We start from the raw sequence: 23,045 nt of genomic DNA, 5'->3' as shown, positions 1-23,045 counted from the left end.
TCATCACTAAAAAACTATTTTAATGACCTGAAATATACTTGCCCAAAGCCACCCTGTTAGTTTCAGTGTCAGTGTGAATCCGTGAATGTGTCAATTAATCCTTGTCAACATTTTAATGCTATATTTATGAAATATGTGCTACAACACACTGCAACACTTTCAGAATGTCTCTCAGTCAGAGCTATGTAACTATTTTATACCAGTGTCAGTTTCCTGGTTCTGATATTGTACTATCATTAATATGATGTAACATATTGGGTAAAGTAGATGAAGGGTACAAGAGCCCACTCTTTTATCATTGAAACTTCCTGTGAATCTATAATTATCTTTTTTAAAAGTTACATCTGTAAAATATAAGGAGGGAGGAAGGGGAAGCGAGAGAAGGAAATTTTAGAATATGAAACCAAACATAAGAGATTGAAAACTAACTTACCACTGGTTCTCTAACAGGTTTGTGAAAAACAAAAATACTCAATCTTCTAAATTCTGTGTGTGTGTGTGTGTGTGTGTGTGTGCATGTGTGCACATGCCTTAGCGTGCTCAGTCATGGCTGACTCTTTGCAACCCCATGGGCTGTAGTCCACCATGCCCCTCTGTCCATGGGATCCCCCAGGCAAGAACACTGGAGTGGGTTGTCATTTCCTTCTCCAGGGAAATCTTCCCGACCCGGAATCGAACCTGCGTCTTCTGCATTGGCAGGAGGATTCTTTACCAACGCACCACTTGAGAAAGCCCTATTCTCACTATTAAGCCCTAATCTTTGAGATCGTTTTCACAACCCCATCCTGCAGCAATACCAGGGTGGGAAAACCAGGACACAGGAACTAAGGTGAGCCCTAGAACAGGATCACAGTGGACTCGCACATACCACCTCTCACCCGCGGAAGGACTCGAGGACGCCTGGGCGTTACGTCAACACTTCCGGCGGTGACTTGGGGAGCACGCGCAAGCACTTCCGGATAGCACGTGGCCGCCGGCCCCGCCTCTCCTCGCTCCTCGGCTGCCATAGCGTGGGACGCTCAGCTGGGCCAGGGGTAGTGGTGCGCGATGGCGTCTCGGTATGACCGGGCGATCACTGTCTTCTCTCCAGACGGACACCTGTTTCAAGTGGAATATGCCCAGGAAGCGGTAAAGAAAGGCTCCACCGCGGTGAGCGAGCAACTTTTCTTGGCCGTCGACCCCTGCCTAGTGTCAGGCCTTTATTACTCCACCGTCCCAGCCCATCGCTGGATGTGGAGGGACCGGAAGTGTCCCCTACGTGTGAAAATTGCCTCCTTTTTCTATCAAGGGAGGTGTTGTTTCTGAAATTCGGGTTGGAAACAGCGGAGTTAAAAGGTGGTAGACTTCTTAGGTTTCCCTTGTTGCAGCTGCCATTAACAGTCGCCGTAGATGCGTAGATACGTACCTGGGGCACGGGGGCGGGGGCGGCGTGGAGGTGTGTGTTTTGTAGCCTTGACTGTAGAAGAGACTTTTTTTTTTTTCAAACTTCAACCTTTTTATTTTGTATTGAGGTATAGCGGATTAACAATGTTGTGGTATTTTCAGGTGGACAGCAAAGGGACTCAGCCATGCATGTACATGTATCGGTTCTCGCCTAAACCTTCCCCCCCGCCCCCCGCACCATGGAGGCTGGCACATAACATTGAGTAGAGTTCCATGTGTTGTACAATAGGTCCTTGTTGGTTATCCATTTTGCAAATAGCAATGTGTACAGTGACCTCCCCAAACTCCCTAACTATCCCTTCCCTCCCCCACCGAACATAAATTCGTTCTCTAAGTCTGTATCTTTCTGTTCTGTAAGTTCATTTGTATCATTTCTTTTTAGATTCCACATATAAGGGATGTCATATCATATTTCTCCTCTGCCTGTCTGTCTTGTGGAAGAGAGACCTGTTAAAAATGTTTGCCCAAAAATTTACTCCTGATTATTTAGCAGCCTTCTAGAGATTTTTAAGCCCCCAAGAATCTCCACTCTTTTGCCATTTCCCACTTTTGGTTTGATTGTTATAAAGGAGAGTATACCCTCCTTTAAATTGATACATCCACGGTTCTGAAAAACTTTCAAATACTGAGGGTAGCAGTAGTACTCCTGCCAAGGTTTAATTACGTTTAATAATCTTAGTGATTTATAAAAATTTATAAGGACAAAAATGGCCTGGTGACCCAAAAATCTGTTACCCCAAATCTTCCAAATCCTAGCCATTGGGCTTAGGAGGACCTGATGTTTTTAAATCTTTCAAATTTCATGAGCAGGTTTGTTGTGTATCTTGGAAAAGGAGACACCAGCTATGAGAATACACAGTGCATTTCTAAGTCTAGCAATGTCTATATTTTCTCTCGCTTTCCATTCCAACTTACTTATGGAAGGAAATAATTCACTTTTATTATAAATCTATCAAATGTGAAGTGGTAAAAAAAATAACACTAGAAGGAATCTTATCATCATTTTTAAAGTATTTTTCTATTTAATTGGGCCCTCTAGTTTTACTTCTGTTTTGTAAGTAACTCTTTTAGAATTGTAAATTTAAGAAAAGCCTGATGTAGCTTAAACCAGAGGGGTACCATTTTGATAAAAACAAGAAGTTATATAATCCCCAGCATGGCGTGAAGCATATGGTTAGAAAATAATGCCCCAGTTTTAGAGCCTAAAATAAAGAGAGTAATGGGAGAAGACTGAGGTGTAATAAGAAGCCGCACTGGCTATTTAAAATGTTTTAAGAATGCTATAGAACTGATTGATAGTTCCTTTGTAATGAGTTGTAAAAGGGTAAGGATATAAAAATACCTATAGTGGGCATTTTTAAAGATCCATTGCAAGGAGGAGACAGTTTTGTCTCAGGATTCTGAATTATAATTTGCATCTTTGTATGGAGTTATTCATTGTGTTTCCTTTAGGGTGCTATGACCTGTCACGTGGGGTAAAGTTTATAATGGCACTTGTTTATTAAGATATGTCACAGAAGATTCTGTCTGTAAATGACAGTTGATATGATGAGTTTTAAATAAGCCAAGGTTGGCCAGTTTTGACCAATATGAAGATGTGATATTATTTAGTAATAAAAAAAAAAGTTATATGGGCTGCAACTAGAGACCCTGGGTTCTGCTTTCTTCTTGATGATCATCTTACAGAATTAAGTGAGGCAAGAGGCCTGTTTTCTTTTTCCTTAGTTCCCTTTTTATATAAATGAAAAATATGTTTGAATAACATTTTAGAGAGGTAATACCTTTCTTTTTAGGAAAGAAAAAAAAATGAACCCCTCTAGAGTATTCCCATGGAAATGATAAGATTTATTATCGTTCTTCATTCTGTCCTTTCCCTGACCCCAAACTGTTATTAGCTCCATATTTCCTACTTTATCAAACCCCAGATCCACAGTCTGGCCATCAAAGTCTTCCATGATCCACTTTAATTAAGGGTAGAGCTTTGTGGTTTTACCAATATATGTTTCTGCCCTTGTAGGTAGGGAGAGCAGAAAACACCTCTGTCACTCTCTGTCTTAAGAATCTCTGCACATTTCTCTCCTTTGTGGAGCCATCTCTGATCCGCTCCAGTCATGGATCTCTTGGTTCTCTGAAATTATCATCTGTACCATTGTATCATCTGTGTATAGTATTTACTGTTTGGCCTCATGTGCTTCCCTGGTGGCTCAATTGGTGAAGAATTTTCCTGCAGTGCGGGAGACCTGGTTTCAATCCCTGAGATGGGAAGATTCCCTGGAGGACGGCATGGCAACCCACTCCAGTTTTCTTGCCTGGAGAATCCCCATGAACAGATGAGCCTAGTGGGCTACAGTCCATGGGGTCGTAAAGAGTACATTTGGCCTCATATTCTCTTTAATTTCAGACATTCTAATAGTCTTCTCACTTTAACTGGATAGTAAGACCTTGGTAAAAAATCCACCTGTAATGCAGGAGACCCCAGTTTGATTCCTGGGTCGGGAAGATCTGCTGGAGAACGGATAGGCTACCCACTCCAGTATGCTTGGGCTTCCCTTGTGGCTCAGCTGGTAAAGAATGCAATGAGGGAGACCTGGATTCGATCCCTGGGTTGGGAAGACACCCTGGAGAAAAGAAAGGCTACCCACTACAGTATTCTGGCCTGGAGAATTCCATGGATTGTATAGTCCATGGGGTCGCAAAGAGTCGAACACAACTGAGCAACTTTCACTTTCGAGAATCTAAATGGTGTAATGCCTTTTGTACTTTTACTGCAGGATATACAGTGGAGGAGCTGAGAAAGAAGGAAACGACCATTTTAAGTAATGCTCATTTCCGCCACATGTTTCATGTACATTGTCTTACATTGCATGCTCAGTTACTCAGTCATGTCCAGCTCTTTGCTACCCCATGGACTGTAGCCCTCCAGGCTCCTCTGTCCATGGAATTTTTCAAGCAAGAATACTGGAATGGGTTGCCAGTTCCTACTCTAGGGGGTCTTTTTCTTAACCCAAGGATGGAACCTATGTCTCCCACATCTTCTGTGTTGACAGGTGGATTCTTTACCACTGAGCCACCATTAAGAACAGTGTTTAATCCCCTTTTTAATGTATGTGGAAGCTATGATTCAGAAGCTTTCATAACTTGGTAAGGGTACCCAGCCAGAAAGTCATAGAGTCCGTGTTCTCACTTCAGTTTTCCTGGTTCCAAAGCCTTTGCACTTTGTGTTGCACCATGTGATTTATTCGGTAAATGTTTGTATATTAATTATCTGTGAACATCTCAAATGTGGAAGCTAGATATGTATCATGTAAAGCAATTAACTTCTCTAAGCTTCAGTTTTTTAAATAGATGGGCATCAAAATAGTGCCTGCTTCATAGAGCTGATGCGAGAATTGAATTTGAGGCAGTCATATGTGTTCACCATTTTGCAGTGTCTGGTTCACAGCAAGTGCTTAGTAAATGGTAGCTATTATTCTTTACTATCCCTTTGTTTTCCCTTTTTCCTTCAATTTTGTCTGTAGTTCTTCCAGCACTTCCATTTACTATTTAAAGACATTTTTGTCTGACACTTACACCTGCCAAATGTGGTGCAAGGTCCTCTAGTTTCACAGTGGACAAAAGAGTCTCAGTCTTTGGCCTCAGAGAGCTTGCTAGCAGGGATGTTGGATGACTGTGAGTATGTAGTCCTAACAAGGCCTGTCTAAGTATTATAGTGGGAGATTATGAGGCTTTGTGGGAACTCTAAGGTCCTAGGTCCATGGTCCCCATGAGGAAGTATGTGATATTTATGTAGACACCTGAAAGATGAAGTTAGCCAGATGAAAAAGTGGAAGGGGAAAGAGAGGGGTATAATAGACAAAAAGAACTAACATGTGAGAAGACCATGTAGGAAAATACAACTATGGTTCACCAACTGAAAGGCATTCAGGATTGCTGAAGCAATGGAAAAATGGGAAGAGGTGAAGCCAGAAACAGGAGCCAGACTGTTGAATGCTTTTAAGGGAATAAGAAGACTTGAAGGGTTTTGATGTGGTTATTATTGTTCTGCCTTTCTAATAACAGGCTCCATTTGTCCCACCAAAGAGGTACTCACATGACCCAAGAAATGTCATTCATAGTTTCTGTCCTCCTGCAACAAGCAAGGGACAGAAATCTAGCCAGTATAAGTCCATAGAGCAGGACTTTTCTAGCTAGAGATACTGGTGGCTTTTTTCCTCTGGGAGAACTATTGGGATATGAGTCCAGGGTTCCCATTTTTTTTCCTGTACAGATAAAGCGTATCTGCATTAAGAGCACAGAAAGCTGATAATACAGAAATAAATATTACAGTCCCTAGATCCTTTTGTCCCACGTCTACTTCTGTGTTATCTTGGTTTGCCTAGTGAGAAATGTTCCCCACTAATACAGATTTTAAGTGGGGGAGTGCAGCATTCCAATTTTCTTTTCTTTTTTCTTCATATTTTTATTTTTCAAAGATTTCTCAGACTGCATCGTGGTCAGTGGATTAGATGAAATCAAGGAAGCAGGGAAACCACATAGGAGTCTCTGGAAGTAACCCAGATGAAAGATGATAGGAGTTGTTAATAGGGTTGGGGCCAAAATGGACATACGGCAGATTCTGGAGAAAATTCCATGGTATTGTTGATACGTTGGATGATTATTTGGATGGGTTTGGGGGTTGGGGAAAGAGAAAAGGTATTGAAGAGGGAGGAGTCAGAGAAGGTGCCTCTGTTTCTGGATTTAATATCTTGGTATATGGCACTGCCGTTGTGTTTTTTTTAAGGTAATCTGAAGCACTAATTGACATGCTTATAGGATCTGTAGTTAGCGGCCTCCAAAATGGCCTTTAATGATCCGCATCTTCTGGTGTTCACTGCCTCAAGTAACCCTCTCCCTGTATGTGAGCTGAACCTAGTGAGTGGCTTCTGAGGAATGGAATGGGAAAGTGATGGAACGTCACTTCTCATGTTGGGTTTCAGATGGTGACTTACTTCATCCTCCTGCTTGCTCACCCTGGTGGAGCCCAGTTGGCATGTTGTGATTTGTCATATGGAAGGTTCTGTATAGAAGGAACTGAGGGAAGCGTTTCTGTTAAAAACCTGGTATGAACAAAGCCCAGTGTGGAACTGAGGTCCTTAGTCCAGCAGTCCACAAGGAACTGAATCTTGTTAACAGCCTTGTGAGTGAGCTTGTAAAGGTTCTCCCCCAGGAGCCAGGAGATGAGTGCAGCCCTGGGTGACAGCTTGGTTGCACCCTGGTGAGAGAACTTAGCTAAAGGTGAACTTAGCTAAACTGTCCAGATTTCTTACCTAGAGCTGAATATACATGTTTGGAAATCAAGAGACTGATCTAGGCTGGAGATAGTAATTTTAAAGTGTATCCTTTCTCTCCCCAGATTAAAACCTATGTTAAAGGTCAAGTAAATGAGTATTCTTGAGCATCCTTCTTCACTCAAGAAAATAAGATATAGACTACAGACCATGTAGAGGGTAGACAAAAGCCATAAGGGACCTTAATGACCTATGTGTAGTGCACCTTGGCGAAACTTTGGGAGGAGTGGGGTGGAAAGCGGGTTGCTGTAAACTGAGTTGATGACCGAATTTGGCCTTGAAAGGGTTAAGAGAGAGAGGCAGAATTGAAACAAAGTGGTCTCTAATATTCTGTTTAAACTAAGAGAGGGCTAGCCATGTGTTCAAATGTTGGTGAAAGTTGCTCAGTCATGTCCGACTCTTTGCAACCCCATGGACTATACAGTCCATGGAATTCTCCAGGCCAGGATACCGGAGTGGGTAGCCTTTCCCTTCTGCAGGGGATCTTCCCAACCCAGGGGTGGAACCCAGGTCTCCCGCATTGCAGGCGGATTATTTACCAGCTGAGCCACAAGGGAAGCCACAAGGGACTTCCCTGGTGATTGAGCCTGTAAAGTGTCTGCCTACAATGCGGGAGACCTGGGTTCAGTCCCTGGGTTGGGAATCGCTTCTGGAGAAGGAAATGGCAACCCACTCCAGTACTCTTGCCTGGAAAATCCCATGGACAGAGGAGCCTGGTAGGCTACAGTCCATGGGATTGCAAAGAGTCAGACACGACTGAGTGACTTCACTCACTTCAAATGTTGGTGAGAAAACCTCTGGAGAAAAAGCTGAGGTTTATTTGTTTTTAGGTTTGTTTGATTTATTTTAAACTTTTACATTTACAAAGATATAGAGGGAATAGTATAATGAACTTCTTGTATACCCATTACGCAGCACCAGTAATTATCAACATTTTACCAGTCTGTTTAATCTTTCTGACTTTTTCCTGTCTCCAGTGGAGTAATTTTAAATGAAATTTCTATTGAGATCATTGTAGATTTACATGCAGTTGGAATAAATAAAACATAGGGGTCCCTAGTATACTTTCTGCATTTTCTGCCAATAATAACATTTTGTAAAATGGTACAGTGTCACAACCAGGATATCGATGTTGATATTTTATTCAGAATTCTCCAGTTTGACTTGGACTCATTTGCCTGCATACTTCCTGCATCCACAGTCAGGATACTAAGCAGTTCCAGCTCCACAGTTCCATATGTTGCTCTTATTTAACCACCCCCAACTCTTTATTTACCTTCCCTACCAAACTGACCCATCCATAGCTCTAATCCCTGGCAGCATTCATCTATCCTCCATGTGTAAAATTTTGTAACTTCAAATTGTTATTTAAATGACATCATACAGTATGAAACTTTCTGGGATTTGCTTTTTTCCCTTGAGTTTCATCCAAGTTGTTTCATGTATGTGTTTTAGTGCAAGTAGTGTTCCATGATATGGATGTACCATAGTGTTTAATTAACTATTCATGTATTGGAGAACATTTGAGTTGTTTCCAGTTTGGAGTTTTTATGAATAAAGGTACATTCATAGCACACTTTTGTGTGAACATGCTTTTATTTCTCTGATAAAATCTCCCAAGTGCACAATTACTAGATTGTATGTTAATTGCCTGTTTTATAAAAAGCTGCCAAATTGTCTGCATATGGTCCCTAATCCTTATCCCTCCTAACTGAGATATATGGAAGAGCTTTCAGGATTTTATCTACTTGACATTCTATACTGCTTCTACTACCACCGGTACTGGTACTGCCCATTCTACAAGAAATGCATACGTATTCCCAGCATCTTGTTTCATTTGGGTAAATGTTGTTCTGTAAGGAGCCTGGTGGGCTACAGTCCCTGGGGTCTCAAAGAGTCGGACACGACTGAGCGAGTTTTCACTTTCACTCACCCTTAGGCGTATGAGATTAGGACAGTCGTGTAGTTTCAGCACTGGTGGTGTATTCTAGTTTATACCTATTTGTCTTTGCTTTGAGTTTGGGAAATGGACTTCCTGTAAGCCTATACTTGTGTGTCTTTAGTTTTCTTGGAAGTCTGTTTTTCTCTTTTATATTGAAAGTTTAAGGAAAACCCTTTTCCTGTAAGTCATTTGTTAGAATAATTTGCTTTTAGGTGTAAAAATGGCCAGCTCATTTTTTCTTATAATGACTCAACAGGTTGGAATTCGAGGTACTAATATAGTTGTGCTTGGGGTCGAAAAAAAATCCGTTGCCAAGCTTCAAGATGAAAGAACTGTGAGGAAGATTTGTGCCCTTGATGACCACGTCTGCATGGCTTTTGCAGGTACTTGTGGGCCTATAGTAATGATGCAGAGTGTGTTGGTATTTTAGGTAACACAGCGGGCCCGACTGTAGCTGTTACATAATATTCATCATAAATATACTATACGCCATTTCTCATTAAACATAAATAGTATGTCTTATATTTTGGGGGGAAATCACAACTCTATAAACCAAGATTTCTGATAATGAGTTTTCTACATATACTTTTATTTTTCTATAGTTTTGGATTATATCATTATTTACAATGTAAAGAAATACTGTACTTCAATATCTCCTTTCTTATCATATTTTTAAATGGAGTGAAGCTTTTAGCCTATAGGGTAGGCTAAGTCAATCTATCACCATTTCTTTCTCTCAGATAACCTTTGCGAAAAGAAAAGAATCCATTTCTTCTCTTTAATTGAGTGTCTGATTGTAATTCATACCCTACTCCTGGGTGTTAGAGTGGTTCTCAACAGTGGCATGTTCTGACAGCTGCTTCTTTGTTGGTTACTGTTAACTATCTTCAGGAACTAACCATTCTTTCAGGTTTGTAGAAACACATTTTGAAATGGCATGGAAAGAAACAAGAGCTTGTGACTGCAGAAGACTGATTGGTTATGTGAGAAACGGCTGTTTCAGAGATTTTGTGAATGAGTTTTTTGAGCAATATGATATTAAGAGAGTGGAGAGAAAAAAAAAAAAAGAGAGTGGAGAAAGAAAGTAAATGGTGATGAAAAGGTCAAATGCCAAAGTCTTCAATAGAAATGTTTGTAATCATTTGTAATCCATTTAAGTTTTTGGTCATTTTGATAGAAACATCTTCTGTCTCCTCTTAGAAGTGTTAGGAATTCATCACATGATGTTTTGGTATGATAAAAGTAAGATGAATTTTTCTTTCCTTCTTTCTTGTTTTTTGGCTGTATACCTTTTGGCATCCTAGTTCCCTGAAAGGAATTGAATCCAGGCCCTCAGCAATGGACATGCCAGAGTCCTCACCATTCGACTGCCAGCAAATGCCCTTCTTTTTCTGTTTTAATGTTCTTGATTTTCAAACCCCTAATCTTAGACAAAAAGCTGACAAGTGGCATGTCATGGTTATGTTGAATGCAGATTGAATTCGTGTTTGATAATGAAGTTTCGTCATCTTCATAAGAAGAAATCCAGCTTACTTTATGGTTTAGGTAATAAGTAGCTTGATTCTGGAATCAGGATAGACGGTCAGCTTTTGAACAAATCTGCCACTGATACTGTCTCAAAAAAGCTTTTAAAATTTGACTACAGAATTGTTGTTTTTTTTTTAATTTAATAAAACCTAATAATCAAACCAGCTACTGTAAATTAAACCATCTTGATCTTTGGGAAATAGGTTACTTAACATTCATGTTTAAATATTAATTAAAACAATCTTCTTTAAAAAGTAAATAAGAATGGATCAAATGAAGGAAACAAAGCAACTTAGGATGAGTGATAACTCTATTTCATAAATTCTTTATTATGGACATATATTGGAAAAAACAAAGAATGTTACAGGAAAAATATAATGGTGGCCAAAGCACTTTTCTTCTTTGACTGTTTTTATAGGGCTGACTGCTGATGCGAGAGTCGTCATAAACAGAGCGCGTGTGGAGTGCCAGAGTCATAAGCTCACAGTTGAGGACCCGGTCACTGTCGAATATATAACTCGCTTCATAGCGACCTTAAAGCAGGTAAGCCAGCATGCCAACAGATTCCCCCACGTGTTCTTTTTTCCACCGTGATGGGTCCTAGCATGGGAACACTAGTCACTCCAACCATTCAGTCTGTTGAAATGTACTGAATTCCTTATTATTTCTCACTTCACACTCAGATTCTTATACCAGTGGAGTGGATTGATTTGATCACTAGAAATCTCAATCAGTATCAATTCTGAGAATTAAATATTAAAAAAAAAAGTGTGACCTTTTAAGGAGATTTCTGTAGTTCAGAGATGTAGCAGTAAGACACCACTTTTAAAGTTTTCCATAGAAATACCTGATTCTTTCATCTACAAAGCTAAACACAACTGATCAAGTTTAGATATTATGTCTTCTGAATCCATATGTAGATACATGATTTGACTTTTAGTATAATCATGATGCATACAAATTTTGCTTCATTTATTATCATTTTCTTTGTTATTTATCCACAGCAACATAGTTCTTAACCCTCGCCACCCTAACTATGTAGTACTGTTTCTAATTGCTGTCTCCTAATGATTTAGGTCGCTCCAGGTTTTTTCCTTTTCTCCTTCCCTCCCCCACCCCCTCTTTCTGCCTCTCTTGCTGCCTCTCCCTTTCAATCTGCTACTTTAATAACATTATTCTATCTTGGTCACAGTTTTTTCTTTTTTGAATTATATTGTTAAATTAACTTTCAGTCTGGGATTCCTAGATTAAAGGTTGTAATTAGTTTTAAGACTCTTGTTATATGTAGCTAAATTGCTTTCTAAAAAGATTGAACAAATTTTTATCGTACAACTAGCAGTACATAAATATATCCCTAAAGAATCATCAGCATTGGGTTTTTCATTTTTCTTTTATTTTGCAAATAAGTATAGCATAGTATTGTAATAGTTGTTTTAATTTGTATTTTATAATTAGTAGTGAGGTCAATTTTCCCCCCACATGTTTGTTTGCTATTTTCATTTCTCCTAGTGTAAACTATCTTTTCTTTTGACAGGCACTCTAGCAGTTAAGAATTTGCTCCCAGGAGCCAGAAATTTGGGGTTTAAGTCCTGGCTTTGCTACTTCTAGTTAATGCCTTGGGCAAACCATTTAGCCTGTTTTGCCTCAATTTCCTTATTTATAAAATTAACATTACAATAATGTTTGTTGAGTTGCAATATATAGTACACTTAAAGAATTTAGAATACTTCCTGGGATGAATTTAGTATTTGTTTTTACATAGAGATTTTTTATAGGTTCTATATATTCTAGATATTAAATTTTTAAATTTCATACTTATAAGAAATGGCCCTATTTTGTTTTTTAGAATTTAATTCATTTCAGCAAAGTTCAGCATTTTTATATTTTATTTATTTATTTATATTTTTCTTTCTTCATTGCTTTGATTTTCCCAAGTTAAAAGGTACTCACCAAAAGCCAAGAAGATTGTGTACAGAAGGTACAGAAGATTGTGTACACAAGGTTCCCAGTTAAGGTTTTTAGGTTTTATTTTGGAAATATAAAAACTATTATGCATGGAACATTTTTAGAAACATGCATTGTGAATCTGTAACAGTGGCGTTGCTACCGAGGAGAAGCCTGAGGCTCTGGAACAAAAGTTATCCTCATGTACACCTTTTGTTCTTTTAAATGATTTTTTTTTTTTTTTTTAATGATTTAACCTTGTGCATGTATTTCTTCTTCATGCTGCTTCCATCCCTGGTGGAGGAACTAAGATCTCACATGCCTCTCGGCATGGCCAAAACAAAACAAAAAAGTGGTTGCTTAAGCAAGCAAAGTAAAAGTTTCTTTCCTTTAAGGTGTATTTACAAAACATCTACATTTACAAAACATCTACTTCATACCTACGTGTGAACTAGGAACATTAGGGAATACAGAGAAAAAAAGACAAACCCTATTCTTTCAAGAGTTTCTGTTGTAACTCACTATTTGCATTCAAAATTTAAAGTGGCTTTGGAAATTCCCTGGCAATCCAGTTAGGACTCCGGCTTCCACTGCTGGGGGTCGGGGCATTTTGAACGAAGATCCCACAAGTTTTGTGGCATGGCTGAAGAAAAATCAAACAAAAAAAACCCAAATTTAAAGTGGCTTGTAAATATATATATAACAACATTAAAATAAAAAAAAATTAGACAAGTCCAAGAAGAAAGCTAGTCTAAAGCATCTCAGGCCAGAATTCATACAGTTGCCTACAAATGTGGTCCTGAGTTTTCTACCATAGCTGCTGCTCTGCACAACTTCTCTGGATGCCAGTCTCAGAATTTGCGTGAATTCCACTCCCTAGGACATAAATTCAGAAAGTTCCTTGCACTAAGTTAAAAGATAAAACTGGTTTCCAGTGCCCCATTGTCAGTGAGGAGAAAAACATGCTTTTTCTTCAAGAGAAACAAAAGTTTCTTGTTTTGAGACTGAAAGAAATGTCCTAGTTGGATTTTTATGGAGAGATAAGAGCGTAGTGAACAGAATATACTTGATAATAATAGTATCAAGTAAGAATACTTGATAATAACAACAGTGTCCCTCACAGCGAAACCAAGGCCGTGCTTCGCACAGCTCCTGAAATCAACTTTGTTGAGAACCAGAATGATATGACATGCACAGTTCTCTGCAATAGGAAAATGGTTACAGTTTATTTATGCTACCAAACTTACATAAGGCAACAGGAAAACAAATTTGAGACCATACATGAGAAACTTAATGATTTCATTTTACAAGACTGTCAATATTTACTTTTTAAAATTTTCATCATGGGTTGAGGTTACTACAGAAGAAATTCAGCAAGAGGATCTTGAAGTTATACAAAACAAATTAATAAAGATCATTTTATCAGGAATACTTTATTTACTATTAGAGACTGTTATTTGATAAGTAATAGTGTTGTCCTTTCTTTGGCCTCATACAGAGAGTAGCCATGAAAATATTTTATTTTTCAGAAATATACTCAGAGCAATGGACGAAGGCCTTTTGGTATATCTGCCTTGATTGTAGGTTTTGATGATGATGGTGTCCCAAGATTATATCAGACTGATCCCTCTGGTACTTACCACGCTTGGAAGGTGAGTCAGGAATTTGTTCGTGTCTTTTAGAATTTGAGGGTTATACTTGTTGGATAGCATCACTGGCTTACTGGACATGTGTTTGAGCAAACTGGGAGATAGTGAAGGACAGGGAGGCCTGGCGTGCTGCAGTCCAGGTCGCAAGAGTTGGACACAACTTAGTGACTGAACAACAACTGCTGAGAAGCATCTTTATTTCAAAGTCAGTTAGGAAAATAATGGAGATTGCTTAATTGTTGGCAAGTTTATTTATCATCTGGGTCTGAAACTGCTTTGCTGTGGTGTTGTAAGGCCAGGTGGTGGAGGTGGGAGGGTGTAAACAGCACGAGCATGTGGGCGCACACATGTACACCGTGTCATCATCATTTTACCGATTTTATGTATTGCACTTTCTTATAAGATTTTGGTTGAAGGACGCAGTATGCAACTTAAAAAAATCACCTATAACAAAAAATCTTGGAAACTTTTTTATTCTACGTGTTGGAAGTAATACTCAGGAGTTAAGTGATTTTCTTTTTTTTTAAGTTTTCACCACTAGTTAATAGCAAGACTGGAATTAGAACTCAGGGTCTCCTGCTTCTTAGTGCAGGGTTCTGTCCTCTACTTCATGCTACTCCCTCAAGCCAAATGATCCTCTCTCTATAGTATATAAATTCTGATATCCAGCCTTTCAATGTGGAGTAAAATCTTGTGGTTTTATTTTTATTTAGGGGTGTGCCCTCTGGCACTTTGTTAAACATAAGGTCAAGTTTCTCTGTCTTGTTTTTTTTTTGTTGGTTTTGTTGTTTTTCACTCTGACCTAGTATACCACGCAGCCTGGTAAGATGGTGCTGTGGACTCCTGAGAACACGGCTGTGTCATCACCGCCTGATGACAACACTTTGCAGTGCTAGGTTGTAGTCTTACAAGGTGCAGTTAGAGGACATGTGAAATAGATAGTACAGATTTTCACATATTAGAGTAACATGATCTGATTTATATTTTAAAAGTATCTCTCATTGAGAATAGATTGTAGGGCAGAAGCAGGCAAACAAGTTGCATGCATGCTCAGCCACTTCAAATCCTGTCCAGCTCTTTGTGACCCCATGGACGGTAGACCACCAGGCTCCTCTGTCTATTGGATTCTCCAGGCAAGAATACTGGAGTGGGTTGTTGCCATGCCCTCCTCCAGGGGAATCTTTCCAACCCGGGGATCGAATTCGAGTCTGAGTCTCCTACATTGCAGGTGGATTCTTTACCCACTGAGCCACAGGTTAGGGGACTCAATAATAAGTGAAATCAGATTTAGATCAGGGGCATTGGCCAGTGAAAAGTGGGGATAGATCCAGCCTAGTCTGTAAAGGAGGAGAACCCAGAGAGTAATATCCTGGATCCCGAGTGAAAACAGGATTCCAAGAAGAGTTGATCAGCCAAGTCAGCACCACTGATAAATCAAGTAAGAAAAGGACTGTGCTATGATTGAATTGGGCAACATGCAAGTCATTGGTGACCTTGGCGAGAACAGCCTGGATAGAGCGACGGTGATACGCTTAGAAGGCCAAGTTTTTGCTGTGTTGGTAATACTTTAAACAGGAACAAAGTTAGTATATTGTGTACTTCAGAACAGTGTTTCTCAAAGTGTATTTCTTTGGATGTTAATATATCTAAGTTAAGCTGTTTAAGGCTAATTAATTTGGGGAGATGTTTTTCCAAAGAAATTTAATAAATTTTCTTAAGTTCTGCATGTTCTAAAAGACATTGTAAATATTCTACAAGCAGTTTAAATAGTCCCCAAGATTACTTTAATTTGGAACCCTTTTATCTTAGATCCTCTCTCCACTGGTATTCTTTGGAAGATACCATTTGACCATCAGTAAAGGCCATTTATTTATTTTAGTAAAGGCCATTTAACCATCATTTTTACTAAGTGCTTTGGGGATCAGCATTTGTTGAAGGGAAGGGAACAAGATGAGGCTGAGGGAAAAGTGGGCCTGCAGTGCAATTTCAGTAACGGCCTCCTCAGCCCTGTGGGAAGCCCTGGGTCAGGGGTAGCTCTTTGGAGTTGTTTCAAGTTGGGGTGGGGGGACTGGGGATTAATAGCTGTTCATCAGTCAGTCATTGGATTTGGGCCAGCTCTGGAGAGTACAAGACCTTAGGCAAGATAGCTCTTGTTAACAAAGGCACCTCTCAAAGAAAGTTAAGAGCAGGGGCCATGTGCCCTTGGCACTTCCAGCAGCTGGAGGAATAAGGCTTTCATTTCTGAAGGGGAGTGGGGTAGCACATCCCAGGATCCACTCAGAGGTGTATTTGTGAATTACTGTTCTCGGCTCCTAACCACAGGGACGTGATGATCCTTAACACATAAGGATTTATCTTTCCTGCATAATGAGAAGGTTGAAGTAGGCAGTTACTGGTATTTGTCTCTTTTATTATCTTAGTCTTTTCTCATGCTCCCAAGGTAGTTACTAGACCTCTAGCCAACATGTCTGCATTATAGGCAGCAGAGATTCCTAGAAGGTTCATCCAGTTACTTCCACTTGTATATTCCTTTTGGTAACAGAGGGTAGGACATGACATTTTTCAGCAGGCACATTGCCTGGAGTTCTGTCACAGAGGAAGAATGAATACTGGGGTTGGCAGCTAATATTCTTCGCCACAGAAAATCATTAATCTGGACGGGCAGGCAGGAAAAACATTGCAGAACCATCAAAAGTCTGTTGAAATGAGCTTGAGTGGGTAATGGGGCTGGAGGGAGGGTGGGGTTAAAGTGTGGTAAGAAGCAGCTGGACTTTAGGAAACCAGTCAGATAGGTTCGGGGTTAAAGAATTTTGACATCAGCAATTGGAAGCAGTGGACAGGAAAGTCACCAGGCATTTACAAGGTGACTTTTAAAGGCTCAGTGAGATTTTTGGAGAAACCACTACTTTATGTACTTCCTGTCCAGGCAGCAGCCAGTTAGTTGACCAAAACAAATTTGAAGCTAATAAGCTCCAAAGTCACACCAGGCTGAAGGGTTTACCTTTATCTTAATGAAATTTCAAGGCCACAAACTCTGATTTAAAATTTCATAGCTATTTATTTTAATCTTCTGAAATATAAAGGTATGGTAAAAGTTCTGCGAAGTTCAGTTCAGATGCTCAGTTGTGTCTGACTCTTTGCAATCGCATGGACTGCAGCACACCAGGCCTCCCTGTCTACCACCAACTCCTGGAATATACTCAAACTCATGTCCATTGAGTCGGTGATGCCATCCAACCATCTCATCCTCTGTTGTTCCGTTCTCCTCCCACTTTCAATCTTTCCCAGCATCAGAGTCAGTTCTTCGCATTTGGTGGCCAAAGTATTGGAGTTTTAGCTTCAGGATCAGTCCTTCCAATGAATATTCAGGACTGATTTCCTGCAGAACTATATGTTCATGTAGTACAAAAGGTATGTTTTCATACTCACTTCCTAAAAATCTCCTTTGCAGTCTCTTTCCAGTAACCATAGTACATACCAGTTAGAACTGGGACATTCCCTATTTACAGCCAGAATCCTTCAGTGAAAGGATGGGCCTTTCTGCTGGTTCTTTTCACTCTCTGGAGCCATCACAGCAAAAGGGAATATGGCAGCATGGTGTATAGAGCTCAAAGCTCGGACTGATGATTTGGTCTACTTGGTTTCAAAGCTCATATCTTCTGCTTACCCCCTATATGATCTTGGGCAAGATTACCTAAGCCAGCGGTTCACAAATAGCGGTGATTTTGTCCCAGCATAGGGACATATGGCAATATCTCAAGGCACATTTGGTTGTCATCACTGAGGTAGGGGATATAACTACCATCTAGTGAATAGAAAGCTGAGCGCCGAAGAATTGATTCTTCTGAACTGTGGTGTTGGAGAAGACGCTCGAGAGTCCTGTGGACTACAAGGAGATCAAACCAGTCAGTCCTCAAGGAAATCAGTCCTGAATATTCATTGGAAGGACTGATGCTAGAGCTGAAGCTCTAATACTTTTGCCACCTGATGCGAAGAACTGACACTGGAAAAGACCCTGATGCTGGGAAAGATTGAAGGAAGGAGGAGAAGAGGATGACAGAGAAGGAGATGGTTGGATGGCATCACCAACTCAACGGACATGAGTTTGAGCAAGCTCTGGGAGTTGGTGATGGACAGGGAAGCCCAGCATGCTAAAGTCCATGGGGTTGCAAAGAGTTGGACACAACTGAGCGACTGAACTGAACTAGTGGATAGAGGCTGCTAAACATCCTGCAATGCACAGAATAGCCCCCCACCACAGCAGTTATCCGGTCCAAATTGTCGGCTCTTTTAAGCTTTTCAACCCTTCATTTCTTCCTCCATGAATTAGAGTTAGTAATGGTACCTTTTTGATTGTTTTTGTGATGGTTAAGATGAGATAATCCATTTAAAATGCTTAACATAGTGCCTGGCACATTAAGTGTTCTGTTAATAAAAATTACTGTTGTTATCATTATCATCACTAGTACTCATGTGGATATTTACACTGAATGGAAAGAACAGGCTATATATTACCTGTAGCCATGCAGCCAGGGAGATGCTTTTGCCTCTTCCTTTCATCTGCTGAAAATTTCTGAAGAACGAAGAAAAATGGGGAATGGAACAGAAAGAAGCAGCCCTTCTTGCTTATAGTCAGAGGAGATAAAATGATGCACAGTCCTGTTCAAAGAAACACCTTTCTTCTTCACAATGATGTCCTTTTATTTTTCTTTTTGCATCATATTGCAGTTATATCTCCTTTCCTCTTTCCATCTTTTCGAGTTTCAACTCTTTCAATCTTTTTTGACTACTAAGGACTTGGGAACCATTAAGGAAATAGGAAGCACTGGCCAGGACAAGGCATTGGTGTATTTGAAAATAAGTCATGCCATCATCTCAGATTATTCATATAGTAAATCAAATGAGCTGTTGAAATGTTCACTAAACCTTCGAACTACAATTTTCATTAAGTAATTATGCTAAGTAATAGTGGAATAAACTCTAAACCCCTAAACTTCACTTAGTAACCATAAGTTCATTCATATTACAATGGCATTAATAATTATCTTCTATCTTTCAAGGCAAATGCAATAGGTCGAAGTGCCAAAACTGTCCGAGAATTTCTGGAAAAGAATTACACAGAAGATGCCATAGCACATGACAATGAAGCTATCAAATTAGCAATAAGAGCTTTGTTGGAAGTAAGTGATCTAATAAAGCATATACAGAAAATCATGGTTTTTTCCCCCTCATTCAGTTGCTTATTAAAACACAGACTTTGGAGAAGGAAATGGCAACCCACTCCAGTATTCTTGCCTGGGAAAGTCCATGGACACAGAAGCCTGCGGGCTGCAGTCCATGGGGTTCCATGACTGAGCATGTGTGCACGAGGGTGGAGGGAGATGGGTTGGTAGCAATAAAGTGGTAGAACTAAAATAAATAAATAAATAAATAAACAAAACAGACTTTCCTGAAGTAATTCTAAAATTGCACTTGTTTTACATTAGGTTGTCCAGTCTGGTGGAAAAAACATTGAACTTGCTATAATAAGAAGAAACCAACCTTTGAAGGTAGGTCATTAACCAAAGAGGAAAAATACCTGTAGTATAAGGCATTTTGACAAAAAACTTTAGTATGTTGCTGACACCTGTGAATCTTTATTACAAGCCTGAAACCTCCATTTGCATCCATTGACACTGTGATGACTTCTGTTTTGTTTCTGTAGGCTGACAGTCACTAATCTGCACATGCTTACTGCACAAGCAGTTAGCTCTCCCTAGCCCTCTGTGAAGTCCTAGGGGTGCTGAGATCTATGTATAGGCCTACCCCACTTAGTACATGTTCTTATAAGTAGGAATCCCTACTGAGTCCGTCCCATATAGGGCAGCATACTGTATTCCCTGTGGAGATTCATTCCTGGCACCATATAGTGAACAGTCCTTCGTGGTGTCTTTTTAGATCTGAAATCAAGATTAGCTTCGTGTCATTCAGCTGCCATTTATATAATTGTTGGCCCTCTAGGCTTCTAACATAATGTTATCCTTCATTATGTTAAAAAACCAACCTTTCTCGATTGCCTACTGGTTTTTATCTGATTTCTCTACTTTTCACTTATGAGTGCGTTAAGCTTCTGTAAGACTTACATTTTAATATCTAATTGTGATCATCTTTTCATATTTCTTTATGTCAAGTCTAGCGTTATTAGTTGTACACCTTAGTCAGCCATTATGTGTTAAAATTGCTGGACCACAAAGTAAATTGTGCAGAACACTGCAGTAAGTTGTTCCAAACATTGTGATGGAGAATTCATTGGTGAAGAGTATTTGAAATGTGACAGACTGTTCGTTAGGTAGAGCTCCACACTCTGTGCCAGCTGGGTCTTTAGCTGAGTGTACAAAAGCACTTGCCTGGGAAACTATATGAAAAATGTGCCCTAAGGCAGTATTTTACGTATGCCCGTTCTTTTGTGTTAAGGAAACCATTTCAAGGGGAAACAGTGTTAAAATCAGTGCTGTGTGGAGCAGTGGTTTGGTTTTTGGAGTTTTGTTGTTGTTTTGACACCAGTGGGTTAGGGATGCAAGGACAGGGCAGGAGCAGGTTTCAATGAGTAAGAGAAGTGGGGCCACGGGGGCTGGGCCGCCTCTGTAGGGCTCCACATAAACAGCCAGGGTGCCGAGCAGAGTATGGAGATGTGGGGGGCAGGTTGTCGCCTCTGGCTTCCAGGACTCAGGGACAGCTGTGCCAATACCACAGGGACACAGAACCACTGAGTCCAGAGTCAGCTCTCCAGCCCCAAGACATCCATGTGTACACAGCTGGGTAAGCGCACACACACAGATTCACGTGTCTTTATTTTTGAGTGGTAGGATGGTATGCATCCTGGCAACAGAGTTACACTGTCCCTCCACATGACATTTCCCAGTAGGCTGGGTAGTTAGTAGAGCCTGTGCTTCAGAATTAGGTAGATTTGGGTTTAATTTCCAGCAGATGCATGTGTTTAACAGTATGATCTTAAGCAAGTTGCTCCCATCTTTGATTTTAAGTAAAATAAAACTGATTTAAGTAAAATCAAAACTCTTCTGTTCTCTGCTTAGTTTGGCAGTTCTAAACAGAACACCATGAAAATCATCATTTTCCTACCTCTTTGGCTAGTTCTGGAGCTGATAAAATAAACAAAACCTAATGAGAGTCACAGTGGGATGAGGTGGGAGTTCAGTAATCAGTTATTTTTTCATGAATAGAATAAGCTTTGAATTCAAATGTGTTCAGAATTATATCCATATATAGTATATGGAATCCAATATTGCATTTCCTGGCTTTTTATTTTAGCACAATGGTAGTAGAATTCTGGTTTTGTCCATAAATGTTATAATTAAGCTACTTCTGAAATATTTCATCATATACTTGAAGTTATAAGATAAAAAGTTATAAAAAATAAAATTATAAAATATAATTGGGTTCATCGACATAAATATTTAGAAATTGTTGCTATAAATGGAATTTGCTTTTTAAAATTTTTTCTCTTTTCAGATGTTTAGTGCCAAAGAAATTGAATTACAAGTAAATGAAATAGAAAAGGAAAAAGAAGAAGCAGAGAAGAAAAAATCAAAGAAGACCACCTAATTCTTAGGAGAAACACTGGGATCTTTTAATATTTCCTTGTACTCAGAATTGCTTAGTGAAATTTTAAAGGAAATAAGTTAATATGCAACATTACATTTAGTAGTTACATGTGTTGAGAATGTCATACTTGTGGCATTCATCTATGACAAACATACATGATTATGAAGATTTTTTTTAAGAGTTCAGTAATTGTTGAAAGCAGTCATGACTTTACATAAACCTGAGACTATATTTTATAACTTTCTCAGTATGTTACTTTTTTCATATATGCAAATTCAATTAAAAAATTTTAAATTAAAAAATAATTTGGTGCTATTCAAGCATTGACTGTCAGGTAGAGATAGCTATTCCAAAATAAACAATATAATAATTGAGTTGCATTTCTAGATAAAAACACCCTTGTGTTGGTGAAGTGCCAAAATTTTGTCAGTGCCTTATTTTTAAGCAAGCTTTCCAGGCAGTGCTAGTGGTTAAGAACCTGCCTGCAAATGCGGGAGACATGAGACGTGGGTTCAGTCCCTGGGTTGGGAAGATCCCCTGGAGGACGGCACGGCAACCCACTCCAGTATTCTCACCTGGAGAACCCCATGGACTGAGGAGCCTGGTGGGCCACAGTCCATGGGGTTGCACGGCTGGACAGAACTGTAGCAAATTAGCACGTGTTGTCATAGTTATCTTACAAGTTGCAGTACAGTCATCTGTTGGTGTCGGCCCCTGTGAACACCAAAACCTGCAGATGCTCAAGACCCTTGTACAACAAAATGGTGGAGTATTTGCATGAGCCTACACACATCCTCTTGTATACTTTATTATTTCTTCCAATTTTATTGAGATACAATTGATAAGGGCCTGGTGGCTCTGCTGGCAAAGAATCCACCTGCAATGTGCGAGACCTGAGTTTGATCCTTGGGTTGGGAAGATCCCCTGGAGAAGAGAATGGCAATCCACTCTAGTATTTTGGCCTGGAGAATTCCATGGACTGTATAGTCCATGGGGTCGCAGAGTCGGACACGACTGAGCAACTTTCATGTAAAAACAGAGATTCTGATTATGCATTATGGGATTCCCAGGTGGTGCTAGTGGTAAAGAACCCGCCTGCCAGTGCAGGAGACGGAAGAGACCCGGGTTCAGTCTCTGGGTCTGGATGATCCCCTAGAGAAGGAAATGGCAACCCACTCCAGTGTTCTTGCCTGGAGAATCCCATGGACAGAGGAGCCTGGCGGGTCACAGAGAGTCAGACACAACTGAATGACTTAGCACAGCACAGATGATTAGTGATTTTGAGCATCTTTTCATGTGCCTGTTGGTCATCTGTATGTCTTCCCTAATGTCTTTTGCCCTTGTTGAACATAGAGTGATGGGAAGGCACCACATAATTGTTGAATATGTCAACGTATTGCATGTATGGTCCCTGAAAGTGGATTCAGACCCTGGTTAAGTCAAAATGGGGGGACCTCCAGAAAGAGAGGGATGTGTTGCTAGCCCACACATGGCCCTGGGAAGCGATCTCATGAAAGTGCATTCACCTACTGCTCATCCTCACCAAACATTCTCTTCATGCTAAGTGAAAGTCAAAGTTGCTCAGTCGTGTCCAACTCTTTGTGACCTCAT

At 39.9% G+C, this 23,045-nt stretch overlaps 1 protein-coding gene across 1 annotated transcript; it reads left to right on the top strand.

Annotated features, from left to right (window-relative positions):
• The first annotated feature begins 978 nt into the window (after positions 1-978).
• Positions 979-21,754, top strand: PSMA8 (proteasome 20S subunit alpha 8). Its single transcript, XM_043444339.1, has 7 exons — positions 979-1,149; positions 8,969-9,095; positions 10,658-10,782; positions 13,713-13,835; positions 18,893-19,012; positions 19,319-19,381; positions 21,342-21,754. The coding sequence occupies exons 1-7, from the start codon at positions 1,048-1,050 to the stop codon at positions 21,432-21,434; spliced, it is 753 nt and encodes a 250-aa protein (XP_043300274.1). The 5' UTR covers positions 979-1,047; the 3' UTR covers positions 21,435-21,754.
• Positions 21,755-23,045: the final 1,291 nt, after the last annotated feature.

Source organism: Cervus canadensis, chromosome 23 (assembly GCF_019320065.1).
Source record: "Cervus canadensis isolate Bull #8, Minnesota chromosome 23, ASM1932006v1, whole genome shotgun sequence".
NCBI classification, from domain to species: Eukaryota; Metazoa; Chordata; class Mammalia; order Artiodactyla; family Cervidae; genus Cervus; species Cervus canadensis.
Note: the sequence above shows the minus strand (reverse complement) of the source record. Positions and strands in the feature narration are given on the sequence as shown.

What these genes read in the sequence shown, in the direction of transcription:
- PSMA8 (XM_043444339.1), top strand. Translation starts at nt 1,048, where the DNA reads ATGGCGTCTCGGTATGACCGGGCGATCACTGTCTTCTCTCCAGACGGA. An exon ending in TAAAGAAAGGCTCCACCGCG is followed by an intron (nt 1,150 to 8,968) that starts GTGAGCGAGCAA and finishes ATGACTCAACAG; the next exon opens with GTTGGAATTCGAGGTACTAA. An exon ending in CGTCTGCATGGCTTTTGCAG is followed by an intron (nt 9,096 to 10,657) that starts GTACTTGTGGGC and finishes CTGTTTTTATAG; the next exon opens with GGCTGACTGCTGATGCGAGA.